This window comes from Syngnathus typhle, linkage group LG6, assembly GCF_033458585.1.
Source record: "Syngnathus typhle isolate RoL2023-S1 ecotype Sweden linkage group LG6, RoL_Styp_1.0, whole genome shotgun sequence".
Lineage (NCBI taxonomy): Eukaryota > Metazoa > Chordata > Actinopteri > Syngnathiformes > Syngnathidae > Syngnathus > Syngnathus typhle.
Window position 1 is genome coordinate 4,756,924 of NC_083743.1, and position 26,082 is coordinate 4,783,005.

The window sequence follows — 26,082 nt, forward strand, 5'->3', positions numbered from 1 at the left end:
ACGTTTCTTTTTTTTGTGGATCCGAGAGACGCGAATCGTGCCAAACCATTTAATGAGTGGATGAAAATTATAGAAATGTTTGACAGCATTGCGGCATCACAGTCCCTCAGTTGGTTCTTATTAAAATATTGATTGGATTCGATTAAAGCGATTCACCTCACACGGAATAGGTTAAAAAGTGTAGCAGAATCGTAAGCAGGGTCAGACCGATTAATCGATTTCATATTGGCTCTTAGAAATCGGCTGATTTTCTTTTGTGTGTGCCGTTTTTTAAAAGTACAATACAATACAGAATAAAGAATAATATTCAAGCAAAAAAAATCTGCCGATTTTTCCCCTTTATCCTAGTCAATAATTAAATTTGTAATTCATATATTTAATATTTTAAGTGAATAAAAAAAAAAATCAATTGCATAAGTGGAGCTAAAGACCTTTTTTTGACCATCACCGGATAATGAAGTGAGAACTTTGTCAGCGTTTGGCCGTCCTCGTTCAGTCCAACTCCTCCACACTGTGAATATTTTACCTTGTTGCTTGCCTCGCTCGTGGCTCCAGGTGAATCATCAGTGACGCGACCGCCCGCCTTTTTTTTTTTTCCCTTTAAATCCTTTTAATATCCTGCTACATGCTCGCATGTTCATCAACGTGGGAACGGACATCTAAAGGACACCACCTGGGAGGAGATGACATGAATGACACGTAAGAAACATTTTTTTTAATTTTGTTTGCGTGCAAATGATGAGCTATGGTTGACATGGTGATTAGTAAGAATTTTAGAACTGGGTATGAATTGAAGTGGGTCATATATATTTTTCTTTTACGTGGTCCATCACAATTTCCAAAGTCCTGTAATAATTGTGGCCGAATTGGAGCCAAATTGTCCCTCAAATTGTTTCAAATGTACATCTTCATTTAGTATTTATTCTTATTTTATATAAAAAAAATGATGATGCATTCTTAATAGTTTGGGGGTCTCCTGTAATACGGGGAAAAAAAGAATAGTACTTCACTTCTTAAATATTTAATGCAAATATGTTATGCAAAAAAGTTAACTACAACTGAACTGTACTTTTTTTGCTTCACGTTTGATGCATATTATTTTACATATGAAATAATTTATTTTTTAATGTACGGAACTTGAATAAATTGTGCAAGTGTATCTAATGGGGTGTCTGGAATGAATTGCGGGGATGCTGAGATTGTGACGAGAGGAGGAAGTGAAGTGTGTGTGTGTGTGCGTGTGTGTGTGTGAGAGACAGTAATGATGATTGAATGTCAAAGACTCAAAGATAAAATAAAGAATAGGAAGATTATTTTTCAAGGGGGTTAAGGTGGCCTTCTATTATTCATTTCCCCAAATAAACAAGTTTGTCACAGCATGACAAAGCGTCATGAATTGCACAACCAATTTAAATCTATTTCTAAAAGGTTCCATTATTTTTTTCCCATTATTGGCAAATGTTTCTTGCTTGGCTTCGATTGAAGTTGCTCATAAAAATGTGGGTGTCATCCCTGTTTATTATTAGCTGTTATTATTTCCTGTCCTGAGACGCCAAAGCGTCTGCCGATGCCATAACGAACATATGAAATTTGCTCGAGCATATTTCAATGCATGACTCACAGCTCAATCACAACAATTTATTCATTTGAGGGCATTTTACTCACTCATGTATCATAACCTAATGAGGATATAAATATTTCAGGTTTAAATAAGATTTGAAACACCCCTGAGTGTGAAATTTGCCACAAAAATGAATCAAGTGTGTAAAAATATTCTTGATTACTCGAAGTTTTTTGGAAACTTTTTGCAAGTGACACAGCATTAGAAAATAAAAACGTATTAAAAAAATAAATATATATATATATATATATATATACACACACACCAAATTAATATATACACATATATACTTAAACATTATGTACACTAAAATACAAAAATATAATAAACGTAAACACACAAACACAATAAAATCCAGTCATGCAACTTTGTATGAATGTAATATTCCTTTAAAAATATTTGATAATATAAGAACTTCTTCTTTTATTGATGAATTCATATGTATATTCTTTCCAATAGCAGCTGCAGCTAAAACAGGAAACCAGCAAGGCGATTGGATAAAAATAGTTTTAGTTTGAACTTTATTTGTGTGCGTGTGCACCGTGTCCCCTCGGGCTAAAATACCCCACCCCCCTTCCCCCGCTCCTTCCGCCTCTTACACACACCCCTGCCAGTTTCCTTGATGACGTAGGAGCCCACGTAAGTGGTGCGCGGAGGTGATGCTTCTGAATGAATGAACGCCCCCCCCCCCTCCCCTCCCCTCGCCCATCGCTAGTACTACAGCATGTCTATAAGAGCTCAGCCGCGGGACAGCCGGGCGCCCAATTTCAGCGGATGACGGTGCCGGCGCATCTCGATATGATATCATTTTCAGAAGCGAGGACATTGCATGCGAGCTCACTTCCATCGCACGTGGACATAAAATGGTAAGTCTCTGCATGTTGCATGGATTGAGTTGAATTTTAAATGGTGAAAATTGCAAATGATAATAGTGATAATATTAAAATACATTTTTCATCATTATATATTTCTTTTCCTCCGTTCTATATTATTTTTGCCGTGCGTATCATGTAGAAGCTTTACGGTAGCAGAGAGAAGCTGAAAGTTACTGCAGTGTGAGTCACTTTTGCGCGCATGGGCCGTCACAGCTGTGCGCGCGCGTGCATGTGCATGCTTGCGCGCGCGCACGTGCCTGGCATGTTTACCGGCCAGCGTGATCACGACTTCGAACTCATTGCTTCCTAAAACCTATAATAACGTAATATGGTTGAATTATGTGTACATATCTATTCCTCGACTCTGTCCCTCTCTATTGTATCCCCTCTCACCCCTTGTTTCCTTTTTTTCATCCTTGAAGGGGGGGAAGGAGGGAGGGTGGAGGGAGGGGGAGACTAACATCGTGACGCGTTTGCGATGAAGTCAAGTTTGCGTCACTCCTGCGCACACGTAGGCGTCAGCCAATCGGGTGGCAGCAGAGAGCCTTAAAGAAAGAGTGCACCAGCGGCGGCTGCACGACTGACGTTTGCCGGGCTCCCTGCGGCGGGACCACGAAGAGGAAAGGCAGAGAGGGAGGGAGGGTGGAAGGATTTGGGAGGGGGTGATGCAAAATCCCCAAGGTAACTCCTGAAGGAAAGTGCAGTGAGCAGAATGACAATGAACGTGGAGGGGGAGACCCACGGAGCTCAATCCGGCACGAGGTATACTGAGAGGCGCTGTCCGTGGTGCTGAACGAGCCTCGTTTGAAAAGATAAAATCACACTCGCCCCTCCACCATTTTAGAAATGGTCAACAGTATCAACCGTCAAAATAGACCATCCTCCACATTTAAGAATAGCAATTAATTTAGTAACCATCAAAGTACAGACCCTTTCAACTCAACAAAACTGCAACTAAAAAAACAGGTGCCGCATTCATTGTACAATGCTAACTTTTTAAACACCAATATTGGGATGGATAAATTTTGTTCCAGTGATTTAAGATGTAAATTAGAAATTAAGAAGAAAAAGTTGAGAAGGAAGAGTAAAACTGCTGGAACAGAGAGCGAAGATAGTCTGGGGTCATGTTGAGACACCCACACATCTTTTCATTATTCACCTGCCAAATATAATTTTGAATCCCAAACGATGTCATTATTAATAGGACAAGGCTGTGATTAAATCCCCCGACAGTATCAGGTGTAATCCACCCCAAATAGAAAGTCATTTACACTTTCAGCACCATGGACAGCGGCCCCAGTCTTTTTACCCATTTGAGAAATAAGAACAAGACTTGACAAGTGTCTTGCGGCCCCAGCTGTTGCTCCAGTCCACTCCCCCCCGCACACACACACGTGTCCCACAAAAGAGGAGGGGGAAGAGGAGGAAGGGCCCATGGACAAAAACACATCAGACGAGAGCTCTGACGTCAGTTGAGCTTGCATAAGCCGCCAAAGCCACGCCGCTCCCGGACGTCCATATCCTGTGTGACTCATGGATTATCGGCATCCGAATCAATAAGACGCGAAGGGGAGGGGAAGGGGGGTGTTTGTTGTTATTGTCAAACTGCCTGCCAGCTTCTTGCTTCCGAGCCAAGTTAGCTGCTAGCCAAGTTCTCATCATTGTCCTCTCTCTCTCTCTCTCTCTCTCTCTCTCTCTCTCTCTGTCACCTTGCAGTCAAATGTCATCCTTCCTTTCATTGTGGTCAGTGCATCAACACCTTGGCTCTAGACTGCTTACTGCTAAAAGTCCTTGCCAGTACAGTAACAGTCTACAGTCATGGCTACTGATGCCTGGCGAGAGCTCAGCGGGGGAGGGAGGAGGACGCCCGTCAAGTTTTTTTCTTTGCCCGACATCACTGGGGCCGCCACGTCAGCCGCCACGGCGACCAATGGTGTGCTGCGGCAGCCTGCACCTCTCCTCTGTCTCCATGGCAACCGTGGCATTAGATTGTTACTGTAGCAACCGCACCAGTGGTAACAGTCTACAGCCATGGTCGCTAGGCGGCAGAAAAAAAACACCACGACGGGGGTGGGAAACAAGGTGGGACTGTCAAGTGGAGGACTTTCTATTCGAAATTAATTTGGTGGTTTAAATGTGTGTTGAAGGAGAGGAGCACAGTAAGTTCAGACAAAAAAAAAAAAAAGATTTATTGTTAGAAGTAATAAGACCCGACTGATACAATTTTTGACAGTATCAAATTTGCATATGTGATTAATCGGCCAATGCCACCAGTCAACAAATTTTAGTTAATTTTTTGGATTAATTTGTTTGCACTGATTCTGAATCTGCCGGTGGTGTTTATTTTTCTAGCACATCAAGTTTTTACAATATAATGTATAATAAAAATATAATCATGTCAAATGTCATATTTAGTAATAATTATAAACTAATGGTTGGGTTCAGCAACAGGTAAAAAAAAATGTGCGAAATGTTAGAGCTTTAAATTGATGCATGGCAAAATCTGTATTGCGCAAGCTTTTAGATAAAAAAAAATTACAAAAATAAGAAAATATTTCAAAAACCTAAAAAAGTGAAAAGTAAAATGAGCATCCAAAATAAATTTTGAGATTTATTAATCCACTAATGATTAAAATTAGCTGTTGACCAGTGTTATTCCAAAAAGAATAAAATAATCTTTCTCATACCGCAAAGATACGATATATTCAATTATTTTTCAATTTCAACACTAACAACGCATACTAAGCATAACTATAAACCTTTTAAACATCTTGACAAAGTCAGATCAAATCGATAAAACTCCGGCCAATTACAATTCTTTCAATCGGTCAGGCCCTCACAAATAAACCGCGGCCCGTTTGTTTCAGATCTCTCCCCGAGCGGTTCTGCTGTGTGTATGTGATGTACTGTATGCGCCTTTCAAAACAGAAATAAAAGATTCATGCAAGCATGTGACCTTGCTTCATTCATTCATGTGACAGCTCAGGGTTAGCCTTGCAGTCATAAACTTCATGCCACTTATTTATGAACTCAGGATGACGGTGATGGCAGCTAAAGGTAAAGATTGACATGTAGTCCAATTATGAACAAAATACAGTGTTTAACATTGGAAAACAACAAAGTCTACTTTTAGGGTCCCAATTAGTTTTGAACCGGCGGTAATGGGGGAGCGAATTCAGCTCTATTCTTGCAATTATCCAATTATCCAATTACCTTTGGTGTCTTTTCTAAGGAACCTTTCCCAATTGTTGCCCGGGCGATAAACTTGTTGCTATCGTGAATCGTACTTTCCACAAACTGACCCTAATTGGTTGTCGCCGAGTCATGTGAAGAAGGTTGTTACGTAACGCGCATCCGTCCATACATCTACATGGCCTGGAGGGTGGAGCCCAAGCCTCTGACGTGATGGTGGCCATCCATTCAGCTCAAGTCTCTGATCTGTGAAAGGAAGCACCTGCAGCATCCCGAATACTAATACTCGCCAGACGGCACAAATGAAAAATTCGCCTTTCATTGTACATCTGGGAGGTAATGAAAACGTTACAACTAAAACGGATCTCTTGGGTGGAAAATAGCAATTTATATTGTATGTTATAAAAAATAACACACAGGAGTGACAGTAAAATGAAAATAAATAAAAATATATTTGTTAACCTCTGATGATACGGGTAAGAAAGCGAGGACTTAAAATTGATCCCTGCGGTACACCACATTTTTCAAGGATAAAAACTTTTTTTTAAATTACCATCTTTAGTCTAAATCAAACAATAGTGTGGTATCAAAAATGACGCCAAGGTTGAAGATCTTCTCTAATATGTTGCATTAAGACACTTGTCGCTGTTGAGATCAATAAAATGGAAATTAATCCTCATCCTTTAGAATAGGCCTCACCATCCTAGATACTTAATAATAGAAGGAGAAATAAACATTCTCCAAGACAATCACACAGCGAGCCAAGACATCCTCGAGGAGATGAGATGGTGCTCGGCTCTACTTGCAGCAGCAACAACACGCATCGCTCACCAATGAGTCACATTTCCTCCTCGCTCTCTTACTGCTGTTTTGTTTCCCCTTCCTTCAGCCCTTTTAACAATGACTCAGAGGACTAATGGAAGTTCTTCTAAATCAGCATTATTTTTCATAACACTTGTTCCTGGAGCATCAGATGGGACACGGAAAGCAATAATCAACCCTCTCAAAGGGCATCTCAGTAAAATAATGGAGCTAGTTTCCTTGAAATAACCATCTCGGGAAAGGTCAAAGTGGGTTCATGGAGAGGAAAATTGAGGACAGTGATGACACTGTGCTGCTTGTCTAAGTGTGTGTGCGTTGTGGCGGTGGGGTGCTTGAGCCGAGCTCCTACGCAGGATTAGTCATCGCTTTATACCACTTATTTGTTTTCCTTCAAAGACTCTTTTTCAAGCTTCATGCACTCGGCAACCGCAACACACACACACACACACACAGTGGTATTTACTGTTTCGATTTCCCCAGTGGTCTTTGTCGATGAGCCTTAACTCCTGAACTAATTGCATTTGGAATTTTTCTAATTTCGACATTTACACAAAGTTGTCGGCCTTTTCTCGGGTTAAGGTATATTCACACCCTGAAGTAATGGTATCAAAATAATCAGAATTGATTTGTAAAGGAGAAGCGTCACCAATTTCAGGGGCTCTAGAATATTAGTATGGTAGCATTAGCATATGTGCTAACTTAGCCATCAAGTGTTCTCGCACTGCACAAAGACAAAAAATAAAATAATAATATTGCCATAGATGCGAAGCAGCTCATAAATGGCTGACAAAGACGTACGGTATCTTCGTAGCGTTCCATGACTAGCTGTCATTATAATTGTCACAATAAAATCAAGCAGCCTACTCGGCGTCGATTCTTCTCCCTCAGACTTTCTCAGTTTGTCAGCCACCTACGAAACGTCTCGACAGTTCACACGCAACACGATGAGTGACTATAAATCTAATTAAGAAAGGCTAATTAGAGAAAGCAAGGGGGCAGAGTACGGTTGACAAAAGCAATTTACTTCTGCATTTCCTGCCAAACAGATGCAAAACACTGCTTTAATTTTTTAAAATTTCTGTGTCAGTGAAAAAGTCACGGAAATTGTAAAGGATGATTGTGCCGAACCACAAGGCCACTCCTGAGAAGAGGTGACTCACATTATTGAAAATAAACTGTGCGAACAGTGACATTTAACGGGCACACATGGTATTGCAGTTTAGCACAGATATTTCTAATCGTGATTTTCTGTAGGCTGCTCTCTTGAGCTCGCTCTTGATCAGTCAAGGGAAAAGAAAGAGTGTAAGAAAGAGGAGATGTCAGTTTAAAAAGATATTTGAGAAAAAAATATATTATTTTACTTATCAATAGTTATTTTTTACTTTTTGTGAGAAGCCTGCACATAATTTCCCATATCAAATAGGAAACCATGTCCACAATTGTCTGGTGGTAATAAAATGAGTAAATCATTTTGTTTTAGGAAAGTGCAACTGTTAGTTTAAAGAAACACTGTAACTGTAATTGTCAAATGTTCCTGCAGTCTCTTGATGGAAAAAAAAAAAAAAAGGAAAAAAAAAAACCATTACAAAGGTTTCAGCGAGACCGATGATTTCTTCTTTGCTGCTGTGCATCTACCCATATGCTCAACGTGAGACACAAGTCGGGGAGGATCGACGTGTTGCCAAGGAGACGCCGTGATGGGAAAAGTGTAGGAATTTTTTGGGGGGCATTAAAACCCAATCCCACCCACGAGAGAAGAAAGGGGGGGGGCAAGAGAGGTAGGGGGGGGGGGGTATCTCAGGTTGTGTGAAGGACAGTCAGCTTTTCCTGCAGCAAAATTTGTATGTTTTTCTTTTTCTTACATATTTATTTATTACCAGAATCCTCCATCCATAAATAATGAGGATGGAAAGAGTCGTGACTGGCAGATATTCTTGCTCCATCTTACATTTGGTGGAAAAAAAACAGCTGCCAAAAACTCCAACAGAAATATATATATCTTATTTTCATTTATTGTATTATAAATTCCCATAAACATTCTACAGAGAGCTCTGTTAAATAAATAAAGAGCTCCATCTTACAGAGCAGATGCCACAAAGGGACCCAAGTTAAATCAAGGTCACAAGGGTCGACCAAAGTCACTCTGGGTCATTGTCTCTCTTTTTTTTTTTCCAACTTTACATTTGCACCCTATATCGGTAAAAACACCCGTCCGCTTCTCCGAGGGAATATGACTCATACATGAGCACGTAGAAGCTATTATCTCAAGTGCGTGCACGCTGCAAAATGTGCACAAGTCATTTGCTGTAAGAAGTGAGAGATTTTTTTTTTGTGTGGCATATTGGCTGGATTAAGTGTATACCCACTTTGTTCCAGTCCAAGTCTTTCAACGTGTCCCTTTTGTCATTCCGCCTGGCAACTGCAGGGGGCGCATTGCGGCCGTGTACACTGTTTGTTGGCGTTCTGCAGGGAAGCAGCTGGAGAGCGTGCCTGAGATAATAAATCAGACCAAATCAAGACGGAATAGCAGTTTTCACACACAAAAGAAAAGGTTTGGAATTCAAGGTTATGCCGCAGGCGTCACTAGGTGTCAGTATGGCCACGTGCATTTGAAGATAGCCTCACCTGGGCGCGAGTGGGGCGAGGCGGCTGGTTGGAGGGGTGGTTGGGGGTCCACGGCCCCAGGCTCTGATTGGAATAGAAGTCCATGGGGTAGACCTCCTTCCAGGCTGTCTCCTGGAGGGCCACGGCTGCCTGAGGGAAAGATGGCAAGAGCAGATATCACTCAGGGAAGCAAGAGATTTGGATTTCTGCTCTTCCTCTCCAGCAAAAGAGAATTTTTAAGAGTGTTTTCATGTGCGGGTAAGCAGAGAGATTGACACTACAGAGGAGACAGGTGTCAAAATAGTCAGCTTGGCGCAGGTGAGATGGTCACTGTTTGCTGTCTGCAGAAGACAAGACAGCACACTGGAGGAGAAGTGTTGCTCTTTTTTTTTTTTTTTTTTTTTTTTTACTGTCAACACAAAAATAGAGGAAAATTCATTCCAATTCTACAATTTTTAGTACCGTTTTTTTCCGTGTATAGTGCGCAAAATTTAACTAATTTATTGTCCTAAAATCTGGGGTGCGCATTATACATGGGTACAAAAACATTTTTAATTTTTTTTTTTTTAAATTTTTTTTTTCTTTTTTTTTTTTTTTAAGTCCCAATGATCGTCACACACGTAGGGAGGCAATGGGTCCCATTTTTATAGTCTTTGGTATGGTCTTAACTATAGCGTATCAGACGCTTGCTTGATCACCTGCTCGTTTGCTGTCCCGTGCGCGCACGGAGCGCGGTGGTGCGTTTACGGGCAGTCGGAGAAATCAACGCCAATAAAAAAAATTACATCCAGCCTAGTTAAGACCATACCAAAGACTATAAAAATGGGACCCATTGCCTCCCTCCATGTGTGACGATCATTGGGACTTAAAAAAAAAAAAAAAAATTAAATTTTTTTTTTAATTTTTTTTATAAAAATTGGGTGCGTATTATACATGGGTACAAGCTTTTTTCCAGCATCAGCATGCCATTTTTAGGGGTGCGTACTATACATGGGGGCGCACTATACACGGAAAAAAACGGTAGTTAAAACAACCACGTAGATTTTGCCTTATGAAAATCTCCTTAGCGTATTGTTTGCAAACAATCCAAAACATCAATGGTGAAGCAACACTTGTTGCCAGACAATATAACAACACTCACACGCAAATATTCTTGATCCTCTGCAATGAACTGAATCACAGAAGTACTACTCGTCCTAGTTTGTGTCTGCCTGACTGTAAAATGCTGCCTCCTGGTGGCCAATTTAGGCACAACAGAAGGAGCAGTACAATGAAATGGATTGGGGCATAAAGACATGACGAGTCGAAAAAGTGAAAAAACATTTGAGATTTGAATGTCTGATGCTCGTTTGTGGTGTTTTTTTACACATAATAATATAATATATATAATAATATTCCCAAAATGTGATGGACGCGATTGTTATTGGACAGCGACAAAATGAAGATGAACAATGCCGCACTGAGCTAAGTGTGATTCATTTGGCCTTCTCTCTAATAGTTTCCATTTTCATGTCAAAGCGGGAGCGCTCGATTGAATTTGAATGACAGCAAGGTCACTTTTCTACTTTATATAAAGATGAATCGAAACAGATTCAAATCGGTTCAAATGAAGGTAATGGGAACAAACTGAAAAGGTGACTATTTCCCCATCTCCTGTTTTTGCTCCATACTCTTCTTCTAGGTCCTTATTTTGGCGCCCCGCCTCGCCATCCTCTCCGCGCATGCTAGCTTGCGCCGCTAATCCCCACTCCGACAAGAGAGCCGAGTGCGTCTTATTGACTATAAATATAACATGAGAGGCCCTGAAAATAAGTGCCCCCCCACACAGCATCCCCGAGCTCACTCTCGGCTTCTTCCCCTCCCGCCGCTGTCATCGTCTCTCTAAATGCCACAGCACACGTAAAAGCACTCACTAGCCAGAGACCATGTGGGGATACGTTCCTTATGCAAGTGCAGCCCGAATGATTTGAATGCAGATGCTACAAGGAGAAAAAAAAAAAAAAAAAAAGCGTCAAGGGAGAGTAAAGCGGACTCGCACACAAAAAAGGGGCTGGTGTGGAAAAACATTGTGGCGTTTAATCAGAAGAAAAACAATAAGCATTTCTTATTCAAGGCAGCCAGTCCCCTTGGAGACAATTCACAAGGATGTCGGAATTAATAGCTCACATTAGCAAACCGCTGCCGCAGAAACCAAACTCATCACAATGCAGTTTCATTTTTTTTCGAGGTGGGGTTGGGTTCTCTAATAGAGCAGCAGCAAGCTTTGAAATGGATCAGTCTCGGTGACAGCAAGTAGGGGCGGCCGGCGGCTGTGCGAGCCGGCAGCCTGTAGGGGGAGCTGCTCGGCCGCTCGCTCGCCACCGCCAAGCCCCCTCTGAACAAATTTGCCGCCACTTTCGGCACCCTTAGCGAAAATGGTACAACTAGGCATCCGTCAGCGGCGCCGCGCGACCTCTGTGGGCGTTTAAAGAGTCGCGGGTGGGCGGGACGCGAAAAGAGGACGGAAAGAGTGAGTGGGTCATTTACCTCATAGGGAGACAGTAGCGGTTTGGAAAAGGCCGAACCCCAATCGATGGACAGGCGCGGACATGCAATCTGCACCCACCTGCAGGAGAGACGACAGAAATTCCCACAAATCAACCCAATAGAACACGTGTCAAACTCAAGGCCCGGGGGCCAAATACGGCCCGCCACATCATTTTATGTGACAAATTGTGCATCAAATTTGTGTCATTACTAGGATTGCAGTCTTCACTTTTAATAATGTTTTTTTTTTTAATATTTGACCAGTTTTTACTCGTCTGATTTGAAAACGAGTTATTTGTCAGATTGTTTTGTCGCTTTTACTGTATATAATATGAGGTGCTCCTACATTTATTTGGGTTGATGGCCCTCCGAAAGAAGCTCTGACTACAATGCGGCCCGCCAAAAAAACGAGTTTGACACCCCTGCAATAGAACTTCACAAAGTATTTAGACCATGATTTTCTCACAATGGATTCGGTTAAAAACCAATGAAGTGACTGAAGTGTTGTCTTTCACCTCCAAGCGTCCTTCTTCTCTAGCTTAATGCTAGCACTCAATGGAATGCATTATTGAGCGGCTAGCAAAAACTAGCATTCGATTTCTTCTACTCCTCATCTTCATGTAAAAATGTTCCCATGCTGTCTGAAATGGTCGCAATTCAAGCGTTTCACAACCTTTTCGCAAGTTTGCCAAGATGCGATTAGGGAGGCGGGATGCTCTCACACGTAGGAGCCGAGCCGCGCAGCTTTCTGCCTCTCCACCTGATCTCAGGCATCTGTTGGTGAGATGTGTCCTGATTGGCAAGCAGTGGCGCTTACACGGCGTGACTGCAAAAGCAGTTTGGGGATGAGTGATACTGCAAAAAGAGGGCGGGGGGGGGTGGGGGGGGGGTGAGGTCAGGGGCATTTGGGGACAACAAAATACGAAGGAGAGGTAAGGTGAGTGCGAATTAACGAAAAAAGGAGAGAAAGAAGAAGCATTCAGGTCTCCATGGAGGTAGCCTACATAGCTGGTAGACAGAGCAGAGGGAGGGAGGGAGGGAAGGAGGATGCTGGGTGGGGTCTGTGTATGAAAGAGATGAGGAAGACACAGATAGCGAAGGGAGGAAGAGCAATAAAGATGGAGCAGATGGAGAGCGGGGCGCTGGGGCACAAAAGGCAAGGAGAGATTGTCTGCGAGAGAAGAGTGTTTACTCTTGAAAATGCATGACGAGGGGAGGGGCAGGGGGAGGGGGATCAGCTGGAGAAAAGCCATGGTGCAGGTTAGCTTAGTCAGATCAATCCCATCTGCGACGTGGTTGCCATTGAGACAGCCCACCTCTGATTCGAATGAAAGATGAGGCGGGACGTGTAAAGGCTAAGGAGATGTTAAAGCCCAAGTCGAAATTGCCCAACTTTGCCAAAGTTGACACCCGCGTTTTGGGTTGTCTCATTCTCACCCGCCCAAACCTTTCCAAATATTTCTTTTTCTCCATCCCTCGGTAATTTGAGAGCCCGCTGAGTCACACGAAGGCTCGCTTGCAACAACCTCCTCGCACCCGCCCGCCATGGGTGCGTGACAAAGCGAGATGTCTCAGAGGCGACTAGCTTGTATTCATTTTGTCTCTGCGGGCCTTTCCGACCCGCCCCTGACGCAATTAGGCTTTGGACATTCGCGAGAGGTTAGGCGCTCACGGGGACGAAAAAAAAAACAGCCGTTTAATTGGCCCGTTGTCAAAAACTCCAATGGAAAAGAGATTAAATGCAGCAATGCGTTTTGGCGCTATGGCGGCGGTCTCGTCGAGATAAGCGCGTGCGGCGAGCAGATATGTGTACAATCGTACAAAGCCTGCTCGGGGATCAGCTAATTACACACTTAAGAGAATATGATAATGGCGGCTCTTTTTTAGATGACTATGTGGGTGTCTAAAGGCAGAGAAAGCCTGCAAAGGGGCTCCGTGGAAAATTCTCCATCGTGCTTCCGCGCCTCCCACGATATAAAGCGACGGATTGGGCACACCGAGAGACGCCAGCCCGGCCTTGTTGCGTCTATTGTAGCCGCGCTCACCCAGAAGCTCTCATAGGGAACGACGGGAGGGAGGTGGCAGGAAAAAGAAAAAAAAAAAAGCGGCCGAACAATTTCCAGCTGAGTGGATCAGATAAGCCAAAAATAAACACAAGCCAGGCGTATGATGAATTACGAATGCAATTATGAGCTGTCGCTGGCTTTTGAAAAGATGGCTACCCAGGTCTGATGTGTAAAAGAGCACGGGAGCGATTAAACACAATTCGTCCGGTAACTTTTTCTCATTTTGATTGTAAAAGCAAGACCGCGTCGTTTATCACGCTGAGCTCATCGGCGGTTTCGCCGGCGTGCGTCAACGGCTTCGGTGTCGCACGGCACAAAGGAATCGGTGTTGATTTAGGTAATCCTTTGCGACTCGACAAATACACGGCGAGTTCCATACAAATGGCTCCTGATATGCTTTGCACGTCTGCTGATGAAAGCAGACAACGTGTCACCAATGGCGCGACGGTAAAAGCTGACTAACTCGCCGTGACTGCCAATTATTTTCATGAAGACATAGCCTTGCTTGTTATCTTCTTGTTACAGAGAGCAATTTATGAAGATGCCCACCGAGCTTTGGACTCCACGCATCAATTGTAGCGCAATTGCTCTTGGAAGATGCCATCCGTCTGAAGATTGTTTCTTGTTGCATCGCTGATTGACAAATGGTCCCCCCCCCCGCCTCGTCACTTGAGAGGACCAGCTTGCGATTGGAGCGCCGTATGGCGGCAGGTGACTCAGCTCACTTCACAATAAGCGGCAGTGTGGCAGGTAAATATTCTTGGAATAAAATGAGGCTTCAAGCTGTTCAAGTTGTCAAAATTGAACAACAGATAAACAGAATTACACTTTTACACATACAATGGGGATTGTGTGATGTTGCAATGTTTCAAGCAACAGGGATCTGAACACAAACAAACAAAGTTTCCCAAACACAGCATTGGGCTGTAGCTTTCTCATAGCATGGGGGGGGGAACGGACCAGAAAATAAAAGGAACATATTACGGCCGCAAAAGGAAAACTTGTGACCTTTTCAAAGAGAGTACATTAAATCCCCCACGCATCCATTGTGGCAGCCAAACAAAAGGGGAAAAGGCCACGAGGATGCTTTTATTTGCAAGCCTTAAGCAAAGAACACAAAGCAAGCTATTATTCATTGTCATCGCCCAAACAAATTTCCCAAAAATGCAATATTACAAAAGTGCCCTCGGTCGTCACAATCACACGCTCATCATGAAAATGCAACCGAATCGTCAAACTCAAACGTCTTATTACAAGTGGGGAACATTTGAACGCTTAAGATGAACATGTGACCTACTTTTTTTATTTTTTAAAATCATGTTAGTGTGTGTGCGCGCATGTCATTCACTCACGCGTCAACATCGGGCAGCAGATCCAACTTGCTGGGGAAAATCTCGGACAGGAGAACTCTGGAAAAGCTCCTGCCCACCGACTCCAGCTTTGATTCCAAGTGCTCGAGAGAAAACACAAGTAGAAGTTTGCTGAGTTTGTCATTCTTGTCTCAAAGCGTGATTCGTCAAGTTGTGCTCAAATTGAATTCCAACCAATATTAAAAGTCACATTTTTATCTTGTCCAAGGTGAGCAATCAATTGACTGCGAATAGTTGATTTTTTTTTTTCTCCCCCCCAGACTATACTTCAAGCGTTATCTGGCACGCCACTATTTAATCTTCAGATCAATAAGGCAGAGAAGTTCAGCCCTTAGTAAATCCTGCTTCAATTCTTCCCCTCCTCCTTTATGCTAAAATATAACCTCTCTCTTTCTCGCCATATGTCTTTGAATGTATATTTCATCGATGACATTGAGATGTGCCTCACGTAGTAGATTAGCATACGTGCTAACGCGTATCATACGTTCGGTGCCGAGCGGGGTCTTGGGGTATCTCGACCATGAAGGTTGCAGGTACCGTCAAGCCCTGCAAAGTTTGATAATGCTCGTGTGGGTTTAAAGTCGGGCTGGGCTGTTGGAGCGGCGAGCCGCGGGAACGGGGTGAGAAATTTCGATCACGATGATAATGTAGCAACGGCGGATCGACACAAATCTAACGAATCAGAATATGCACATATTATATATTTTATTATATATATATATATATATATATATATATATATATTTTATAATTAGATATATTTTATTTGACTATATATTTTTTTATCAGTCTTATTTTAAATCTGTGGCCGAGGAATAATTTTTATCATTATTATTTTTTGGCTTGTGCTCTACCTTGTTTCAAAACATTTGCTTTCCCAGAGATGATTTCTAGCGCTGGGACCTCGTGTTACTAAAAATGTCAAAGTGAAATACAAACTATTGCACAGCAGGCCTCGGGACACAAACAAAACACACACACTGACTCACCTCCAGAACTTTTGGATTTCCCTGCCGGCCCAGCGTGCCCAAAATGAGCCCCCACCTTTGGGCCGAGCGAGCCTTGCGGATGGCGTCCAGCCTCAAGGCGCGCATGGCCTCGTGGTCGTAGTGCTCCCTGGAGAAGATTTTACTGTAGGGGTCGTATCTGCACGTAGGAATAAATAACATCGACGATCTGAGCACCGATTGTTCGGGTAACTTTCCCAATGCAAGACGAGATTAAAAATGCAATCACGGAAACATATCAGGTATGACAGGAGTTGGTGTAAACTGGAGCTACTTCAGAGTATCTAATCTGCTTTGCTAGATAGCGGGCCGTCGCTTGAGATTAAAATCTTGTTTGTGATGGAGACCGCTGAGCTGCGCGGCCGAGCGTTTACCTAGAACACAATTTCACTTTGCATATAAACAAACAATCTTCTAAACTGCATTTGATCCTCGCCGAGTCTAATCAGGACACAGAAAAGTAAATAAATAAATCGCAGTTTTGATTGGTAATGTCAGATATTAATTTATCGATAGTATGTTTATGACTGTTTTTGTATTTTGATAATCAAAGGCAAAATGTATGCCTGGTCGACACTCAACAAAAAAAAATTAACGGGTGAATCGACAACTAATCGAGTATCAAATTATTCAACAATCATTTTAGTAATCGAGTCATTTTTTTCACAAAACAAGCAATAATAGTCGAATTTCGAAATATACTAATGCGAAACAAAATGATTTTTCCGAGAATATATTCGATATCGACAGCCCTACTAACAACAATACATTATTCTTTCATGATGGATGGATATTTCTCATACCTATAGGCAGGAATATCTGGATTTGCAATCATGATGGACTCCAGATGAAATCTTCCATCACCCAAATAGCTAAAAGAACCAAAAGAATGAAGACAGGAAATCAGGAGAAATGTAAATTCAAAAATCAGTTTTAACCTTTTGCCATCACTCTTTCCCCGCAGGCCACCTTGTAAACAACGACTCGGGACCAAGCGGGCCCGGCGCCTCGAGGCCGAAGCAAAGGATCAGCCTAGCTCGGCTGTCCGGGGAACATGACCCCCCACCGATCGGAACTTGCTGTTTACAGCGATCGCGAGGCCTTTCAATTAACCCTTGGCCTTCGACTGGGGATTCGGCGGACTCCGAGCGTGGGCGGTTTGTACAAACAGAAAGAACAGCCAAGCATGCAAGTGCCTGAAAACACCAGCCAAGGCAGATCTATTTTTAGATCACAATTCTCTCCAGAGCGCCAAGGAACTGCATCACGCAGCATATAGCAATAGAAATTAAATCTAAAAAAAATAATAATTAAAAATAAACCAAGGAAAAAAAAATGCTAATTACATGGGAAAGGGGGGGGGGGGGGGGTTGCTAACTCAAGCGCTTTTCTTCCACACGCTGAGACGGTTTTCAGTTATTGCCTCCCCGGAGAGCGAAGCCGGTCCACTCTGTCTGTGGATTGACATTTATTAGTCCACTCGGCACATTGTCGAGCCCTAAAAAAAACATTGTTGGTAGAATTTGTGGGTGCAGAGTGCAAAGAGGCTTTGGAGAGAGATTGAAGACATTCTCGCCCCTGAGTGAGGACATTGCCTGAGGTGGCAACTCCCTCCAGTTGTGATGTGCCACAGAGGAGAGGCGCTGGAAAAAGACGCCATGCAGCTTTTTGAACAAAAACGAAAAGTCACCATCTTGGCAACACCTTCTCCGACTATTCTCTCCTCAATGTAGATTGAAGACTTTTTGTAACGCGACTCATTAGCTGTGTTGATCTCAAAATGACAAAACAGCGCCATCTACAGGGATCCGTGTGTCATTACAGGAGTTTACAACTCTGAATTGGACAGACAAGCTAAACAAAACTCTTTTCCTCTTGGAAGTTCAATTAAAATGAAGCGTAAACACTGGACAGTCCACACTGAGGACAATTTCACCCCCTCTCATTATTGCCTCCAGTCTCGGGAGGGTGTGCAAATAAACTCACCGATTGCCCAACGTTTATCGCTGCCAGGAAAGAGCTGTTGATGCTTAGCTGTGTACTCTAGCTGAAAACACACACACCGCCAAGATTTGATAGCTTTTCGAGTGTGTGTGTGTTGTTAAAAGCACACACTAAGAGCTCTCTATGCATGCGTTACATCACACCAAAGGATTGATTGTAAAAATGCACTCTGGCGGTCTCTCTCTTCCAGCGCTTGAAAGATCCAAGGCCCTGCCGTGATAATAGCGTGAACAATGAGCTAGCTACACTTTTGTGACAGACTCGGGTGGAGGAGGCTGCTTTTGCTAAAACCTCCCTCTCCCCCGTCGATCACAGCCGCCCGCCGCCATCAATAATGTATTCTTCTTATTAAGTGTGCTTTTAGTATAAGGTTCTTGCATTATGCAACGCCGCCATCTTTGCATTTGCATATTGGGCGATTAGTAGTCGGCGTATGAGTGGATGTCGTCAATTTATCAATTATATATACAGCGCATAGTGGCTTGAGGAAGAATAACAAATCGAGGATGTGAAAACCTTCAAATGCAATCATTACCGAAATGAATACGCGGTATTTAATCAATTTCAAGTTCTTTCAATGCGGGTGAGCAATTTGGTTGATTTGAGTCGGAACGCTTTGTCCATGTGACTAATTGGCTCAAATTAAACACGACGGTAATGTTAAAACAGTTTAGCGTTTAGTTTATTTTTCGGACATGGCCCATGTCAACGTGTTAATTGTAATCGGGGAAAACATGAACAGATAAATACAGCTCCTCCATGGAAGTGGAAACAAAATAAATATGTTGTCACGGCAATTATGCAGCTTTAGATGCACTCTGCCGTGTGTTGTTGTTGTTTTTTTTTTTTTTTCCGAGCGATGCAGGTGCGCGGGTGAGCAGAAACAGAGCAACGCAGCGGGAACGCTGGAGACAGCCGAGCGTAGCGAATCTCAGACAAACCAATCGATTCTCCGCCTCATCACAGCCTGACACACATCAAAGCAAAGGCACGTTGGATTAGTAGGTGAGGAGCCACAACCCTTTTGCTTTTGCTTTTTCCATCAAAGATACGTGGGAGAGCGCATACTCACACCTTTGTATCCCCCCTCCCCCCCGAGGCCTATCTTATGCATATAGAGTCGAGCTTGGCCTTGTCCCGTCGGTATAATCTCGTACTCTGGGAGGCTTCAAAATCACGCGGGCCAACAAGGAGCAAGTGATACGCCTCCGCGTTATTTCTTCCGGGAAATGACCTATGATAATATTTTCCAGCACTCTAGTTGAAGTTTACTGTCAAACTAAACACAGAATACAAACAATTCTATATTGTGTGCTTAAAAAAAAAACGTGGGGCCTTTAGTCCACTAGCTAATTCTAACATGGGCAATGATTAGCATTTATGCGGTTCTGTTTAAAGCTTTTGCGCAATGGATATTTGAACACAAACGATGCAGCAACGCATGTAGACAAACAATATGATGTAAAATATCCTCTGTTCTTTATCCTCCGAGACTCGCTGCTCGCAAAAAAAAAAAAAACAGTCAAGACGGGAAATAAGGTTAGACATCACTGTCCTCTCAAAGCAAAAATACGTGGGAGGGAAAAAAAAATGAATAATGTCATGTCATAAGTCTCCTTGTAGTCGTTGAAGGTAATTTATGACTAGGAATAAAAAAAAAAAAAGAATAAATTGAAAAGTTGATGTGGGTGTATGAGAGCGCTTGTCTGCCACCATAGCAGCGAGCGGAGTGATGTTATTTTTAGCTTCGCCTGTTTCTGGCCGCCCGTAAAATAAAATAGGCACCCAGTCCTATCTACTTGTCACGCTGTGATGTCACAGCCATTATTGGTCGAGTAAAAAGGGCCACGGCCATGGCGGTCGGTGCTAATCAGAGAAGCGTGGAAGAGGAATGCTCACATGATGGCATTGACATCACGGTCCAAGCGAGGAGAGGTGCAGCCCAAAATCTCTCCGGGTGACAGAGGTCGACACTGTGGCACCAGCACGTCGTACTCGGGCTTGAGGGCTGCGCTCACAGCCTGTGGGGGGGAAAAAAAAGATAAAAAATTCCAACTGTTGCCGTGACGACGCTTGCCGATCACTTTTTCCATTAGCGTGCGCGTTCCATTAATGCTATGCTCGCTTTTCACGCCATGACATATTCATCAAGTCGTTTCACTCAGACATTTTTCATATTTCTTTGCACACGCCGGCGGGCTTTTATCATTGTTCATCACCTCCCCCACCCCACCTCCACGATTGCCTCGTTTTGCACACATATTTTGTCATGTTTTTGTAGCTCCGCCTACAAATCTTTTCTTCTTTCTATTCCATACAAGAGAAAGGGAAAAATAAATAAATAAGAGCAACAGTGAAGCCTAAAGCAGGCAAAGTGGGAGATTTATGCAAATTATATGTCGAGATTAAACTAGGGCAGGAAGTCGGAGAAAGAGGTCAGAAAAGATTACGCTGGAGACGTGATCCCGAAAGTCATCGTCTCTCGGTTGTTAACGACTTGGCTTCTTCTCCGTCACAGGACTGCCGAGTTGATTCGGAAGCGCCGGCCGGGTTGTGTCACGGAATAAATCCGACTGTACACGGGATGAGAGCGGCTGAGAAGAAATTAGCCGCAGCGCGCGGAGGATGACGGATGAATTGAACGATTAAAAGCTAATTTAAGGCAACCGACGCCGGGGAGAGAGGCTGAACTCTGAGCTTTTGCCGCCCAAACCGTCGGAGCGCTCCAGCAGCCTACGCCGGCTGGAGGCGGAGTTCATACGGTGCAGCTAAATATGTACACTGGCCGCTCGCTCGGTAAAAAAAAACAATAAAAATGACCCGCGTGGTTTAAATTTAACAGCAATTAAATGAGGGGAGACCTTTAAGAGCTTCCTCAAAGGATAACATGATTATAGAACGACAGGTAATAAAGCAAAATCAATTTGATAGCTTATGGCAACAAGCAGCTGAGCAGGCGTCAAATCCCAAATAACTTTTTTACGGGTTTCTCCAGTTGAACTCGGTTTTCTGTTTCATAAATTTCCAAGACATACGCTGGGATATTGATGCAAGCCTACTCACGCTATGAAGACGCAAATACTTGATAGTGTGAAATGGAAAACGTAAGGATTGCATCACAGGTTTGTGATGACGCCGACTCGTAAGGGAGGAGATTTTCGAAAAAGCTACATTAACATAAAAAGTGCATGATTACAGTGACAATACACTTCTCCTTTTCCCCCAAGCGATGGTATGTTAGAAAAATGGGCGCTTTTCATCAATTGAAGACCCGATCAATCGATTGACAATTAATCGACAACTAACACTTAATCGTGATTTTTCACAATCGCTTGATTGTTTACTTTTTGGTTAAGGAAAACTTAAAAGTCTGAAATAAAGGGGACTCAAAACACGTTTTTTCATTCATGGACAAAATAATCGATTCAATGTCGATTCACTGGAGGCATCGTAAACACTTTTAGCTCCATCACCTGCAACGCAGCCACAAACTGAATCGTGCTGACAAGCGCCAGGGACTGTCCGGGCCGGAAGTTGAACTTGAGCGTGTCCAGAAAGTGCGCGTTGTCCATCTGGATGTCCACAAAGACGTAGAGCATCTTAATCCCGGCGGTGGAGTCGATGGGGACTGCGGAAACCCGAGACAAAAAGAAAAAGCCGTTAAATAATTCAAACGGTTGTGTCAGGTGAGCACATGCACTATTGATGGCGCCCTCGAACGTGAGTGCACGGTACATGTTGGTGAGGACATACGTGTGATGCATCCGAACCTGCCGATGAATTTGCAGAGGCGTCGTCGGCCCCTTACGTTGCGTGTCGTATTTAGTGGCCTAGATTAGCGTAACGAGGAATGAGAAATGGATCGCTACACAAGAACCGAAAGCAGCCGGAGAAGAGAGGGAGGAGAAATTGTTATTAAATTGAGGATGGAGGACGAGCATTTATGCTTTCGTATGATCCCGGTGACTATGTGCGTTACAAAACAACTGCGTGTTGTCAGAGAGCTGACAACACAAGTGATTTATGATATCCGTTCCGAGCGGGGGGGGGGGAGATGGATTGGGAATTGGGAGTTTGAAGAAGGACTTGAATACATCATGAGGGGGGAGGGGTTGGAGTAGCGGAGTGGAGGCTGCAATGGAGTTTGCAACCGTCAATTGTTTATGGGCACTCTCAAAAGGTAAAGGGCAAACAATCGATTGGCGCTGGAGTGAGGATGGCAGCCGGCCGGCCGGCTTTTAAGACGCTACAATTAGAGACGCAGTCAATAAGATGGACAGAACTCACTGACCTCATCAATGCGGTTATCGAGGCTGGAAATCGTGACTTAATGATTTCGGGTGATTAACCAAACGCCTTAATATCTTACCTTAGGCTCATTATCAAACTTGATGGGGTTAATTCTATTGACATTGACGGGCATTGATTCTTTATCGTGATGGCCAATGTTTTTAAATAAAATAATTTTATAAAATTATTTCTATGAGAATATTTTGAAATTATTTTATGAGAATATTTTGAAATTATTTTTATGGAGAATATTTTTTATTATTATGATTTTTTTATAAAATTGTATAAATGTGGATTGTTGAATAAAAAAGGTCCAAAAGATGTCTGAAACCAGCAGAGGTGTGTGATTGTCTGCATTTCAAGTTCAGCTAGTTTTTGGACTGAAGAAGAACACGACTATAGCCGACGTTCCTGTAGACCTTCAGATGTTAGACTCTCCCGGTTTGCTGTTCTTATTTTTGGTCTTTGATAAGATAAAAATAACTAACACGGCTCCTCTCTCTGTTTATATTGAGCATTGATTGAAAGGGACGTGTGAACATTTGTCTGAGAGTTCCAAAGCAATCTATTTTCATTTTTGTTTTCACAATCTGGGTCTAAACCTAGAGGAGCTCCATGATGGAGGGGGGGGGGGGGTGGAGATGACAGCGATGTCGAAAAGAAGAACGATGAGTGAAAACATGAAAGTGGAAGACGGGTCCGCTATGAGCTACAATGGCGCTTTTGATCTCTCACAGGTGTCGGTCGTGATGGAGAAAGGTCAAGACAAAATAGGTATTCTTCCTCGCAAGTTTCAAAAATAGCTTTTAATAAACCGGCGCATCGCTTGTATTCACTCTGGACGCCGGCTTGAGCAAACAACATCAAACTTGGGAATTCATTAAATATTTGCTTCTGTTGCGTTCTCCACGCACCAACGTGTCCCATCTTGGATGTAAACATAAAGCGGCATCAGTAAAACATTATCTCGAAAGTGGAGCGCATTAAAATTCCGCTGACTAGTTCTGGTATTTGGAAGAAGCGGGGCGATGTAGCAGTAGCGATCGATTTGGGTTTCCTCGCTCGTTCTGTAAAAAAAAAAAACGGCAAGCCGGGGCCGGAGGGGTGAAGGTCCGAGAGAAGGCGGAGGACACCTCTAATGTATGTTCCTCATTGATCCGCTGGGTCAATATTGGCCCATGTCTGGGCTCCGAAAGGTCTGACGGAGCGGAAGGTATCCTGGTACAAATGTACGTTGCGATTGATCAATACTTCGCACTCAACCATCTTGTAGGTCGTCCCGATCGGACGGTTGTTAGCATTGATTGATTGTCTAAAATCGATTGCAGATTAATCTGCGCCTTGAAAGAATAACGAGAAAATGCTGAGCTGTTTCCTAACCTAAAAGGCTGATCGGGTTTTGTTCACGCAAGGTTTGGTTATGAACGTCGAGACCGCAGATTGGACTGGAGAAAGAAATCCAACAAATGGAGAAAAGACTCACCGAGACAGCTGTGCCCGTAGTGCACCATGAAGTCGGCTCCCAAGGCTCGTGCGGTGAAGTCGTCCAGGCAGCAAGCCCCGTACGTCACGTCCCCCATCACGATGGTATCCGCTTCCGTGAACCTGCCGGCGGCGAGCGACGCTAATTAGTGCAGAACCGACGCACATCCCGCTCGGCTGCCAACCGTCGCTCGGATCGATTGTCGCGGAGAGTTGAATAAGATCAATCGCGTTCGCTTACGAGCGGAGAGAAATGACCAAATAGTACGCGACATCAATCAATGGCCGAGTCGCGGGGTATCAGGAAGGTTTTTTCGAGCAGACTGTGAGAGACAATCCGTCAGAGTCCACTCCATCAATTGAGGCCTTTTGGTAGGATTGCCATTTTTATTCATTAACGTCCCGCTCGGCCGTTGGAGTCCCGATCAATAAAGTGCTTCCTCGCATTAAACTTTAATGTGGACGTTTAAATAGAATTCAATTTGGTCTCGCGCCAGCCAACGTACACGCATCTGAATTAGCTCCACGTAGAGGTAAGCATAAGAATCGATAAGTTGATCGTTTGGTATTCGGGGTGTGCGATTCTTGCATCATGAGTACAAACTTCAAATCGACACGTTCAAGAAAATGATATAAATAAATAAATGAATAAATAAATAAGCAAAATACAAATAAAATAAAATACAATAAAAAAATAATAATATTCAGTCAAAAATAATACAAATAAAAACAAACAAGAAATAAATAATAATTCAATCATTTGCCACTGAAATGCATGCAACCTCTGAAAAATAAGACAAATAAAAACAAACAAGTCAAGAAATAAATAATAATTCAATCATTTGCCACTTAAATGCATGCAACCTCTGCTCATGGAAGAAACAGATGACTTGCACTCCCCTCTCGCCATTTTACAACGCAGTTAACTCCCCGACCCTAAAGAAACAAGATGCCTGGCATGTTGCTACGTGTAAGCAATTTAGCGTGTAATGGGCTCTTAGCAAACATATTTATGATACAAATCAGCAAAACATGTTGCAGTAAAGAGAATAGTAGACGCAGAGCAACAGGACAATAAATGACTGACTGCACGTGTGTCAGATCATTTGGAACAAAACTTAATTATACTGCTGCCGAAAGACCGACAGAAGATTTGTTAGGAACAAATGGTCCGTCCCCCTATAGAAAAACGACTGCATACTTTCATTGCTCTTTATAGGCAAATAAAATGCTCAGGCGGATCGTGAAGGTTAACGGAAAATGCTTGAGGCCTTGTTCTTGAGATGGCTTGAAATGAAGCCGCCGTTAGCAAGCTTGATTCTGACAGATTTGACCGAGGTGTGAAAGAGAGATGAGACAAAAGTGGCCGGGGGAACGGAGACGAGCGATAAACTGAACAATGTGGAGATACCGACGGACGCTTGATAATAAGCCTCCCGCTGGCCAATCTTTCACTCGCAGTGTTTATCCCCCGCTTTTGCTCCTCACAAGGGGCTTCAGTCAAAGTTTCTATTTAGCGTCCCCCTCCTTTCTCTGATGTAATCTGGTTTGTTGGCTCCCGGGGCTGCTCCTCATCATGGCGGCGTTTTCGCTGCCTATTTTCACTGTCCCTTTTCCACCTAATGACGCCTCTCAAGTCAAGGGCGGTAGCAGCTGAGCCCCCGCAACACACACTGAACGACTCTGAATATTTGCCTTGGAAATGGGAATCACTTACCCCGACGATTGTCGAGGTTTCGTCTCTGTTGTGTGCATCGAGCCGACTGCGGGGGATAATTACGCTCGCCAAACATTCTCGTTCGCTTCCATCTATTGTTCTGACATCTGACTGCTGGTTGTGCGGAAAGTACTCAAATGGTGGCTGGCCATTGAAAATCCACTGAAATGCTTTTCCGGGGCCTTTGCTGTTCCAGGCTTTGTTTGATTCTTCAGTCTTCCTTTTTGAGGAGGTAAAATGCATCCTCGATTGGGTACAGATTTGGTGACTGACTCGGCCAGCCTGAAATTTCTCTTTGTTGTGTTTTTCGATCGTTGCTCAAGCTTCTCCCGATAGTTCCGATGCACATTTCTGCAAATTGCTAGACTAGATTGTTTGGTCTACAGAATTCAATCTGCTGCGACTATCACGATTTACATGACAGGAGAACGTCAGAAAAATGTACTGACACGGTTTCCTTGGTCAACGATTGATGCCGATTGATTGATGCTTTTGAAGTCATTGGA

At 43.2% G+C, this 26,082-nt stretch overlaps 1 protein-coding gene across 4 annotated transcripts in view; it reads right to left on the reverse strand.

Moving 5' to 3' along the window:
* Positions 1-570: 570 nt before the first annotated feature.
* The window catches only part of dph1 (diphthamide biosynthesis 1), a 42,446-nt gene continuing 16,934 nt past the window's right edge, over positions 571-26,082 (reverse strand). The window contains exons 4-14 of one of the 4 annotated variants that reach the window (XM_061280948.1): positions 23,861-23,982; positions 21,561-21,715; positions 19,987-20,108; positions 16,887-16,955; positions 16,066-16,222; positions 15,059-15,159; positions 11,641-11,719; positions 11,028-11,093; positions 9,136-9,264; positions 8,877-9,000; positions 571-673 (exon numbers count right to left, since the gene is read on the reverse strand). In XM_061280948.1, coding sequence (XP_061136932.1) covers positions 8,914-9,000; positions 9,136-9,264; positions 11,028-11,093; positions 11,641-11,719; positions 15,059-15,159; positions 16,066-16,222; positions 16,887-16,955; positions 19,987-20,108; positions 21,561-21,715; positions 23,861-23,982 — 1,087 coding nt within the window. In that variant the 3' untranslated portion in view covers positions 571-673; positions 8,877-8,913. Of the gene's footprint in view, positions 674-5,798; positions 9,001-9,135; positions 9,265-11,027; positions 11,094-11,640; positions 11,720-12,170; positions 12,496-15,058; positions 15,160-16,065; positions 16,223-16,886; positions 16,956-19,986; positions 20,109-21,560; positions 21,716-23,860; positions 23,983-26,082 lie in introns of those variants that run through there. The other 3 variants (XM_061280947.1, XM_061280950.1, XM_061280949.1) reach the window with 3 other exon arrangements.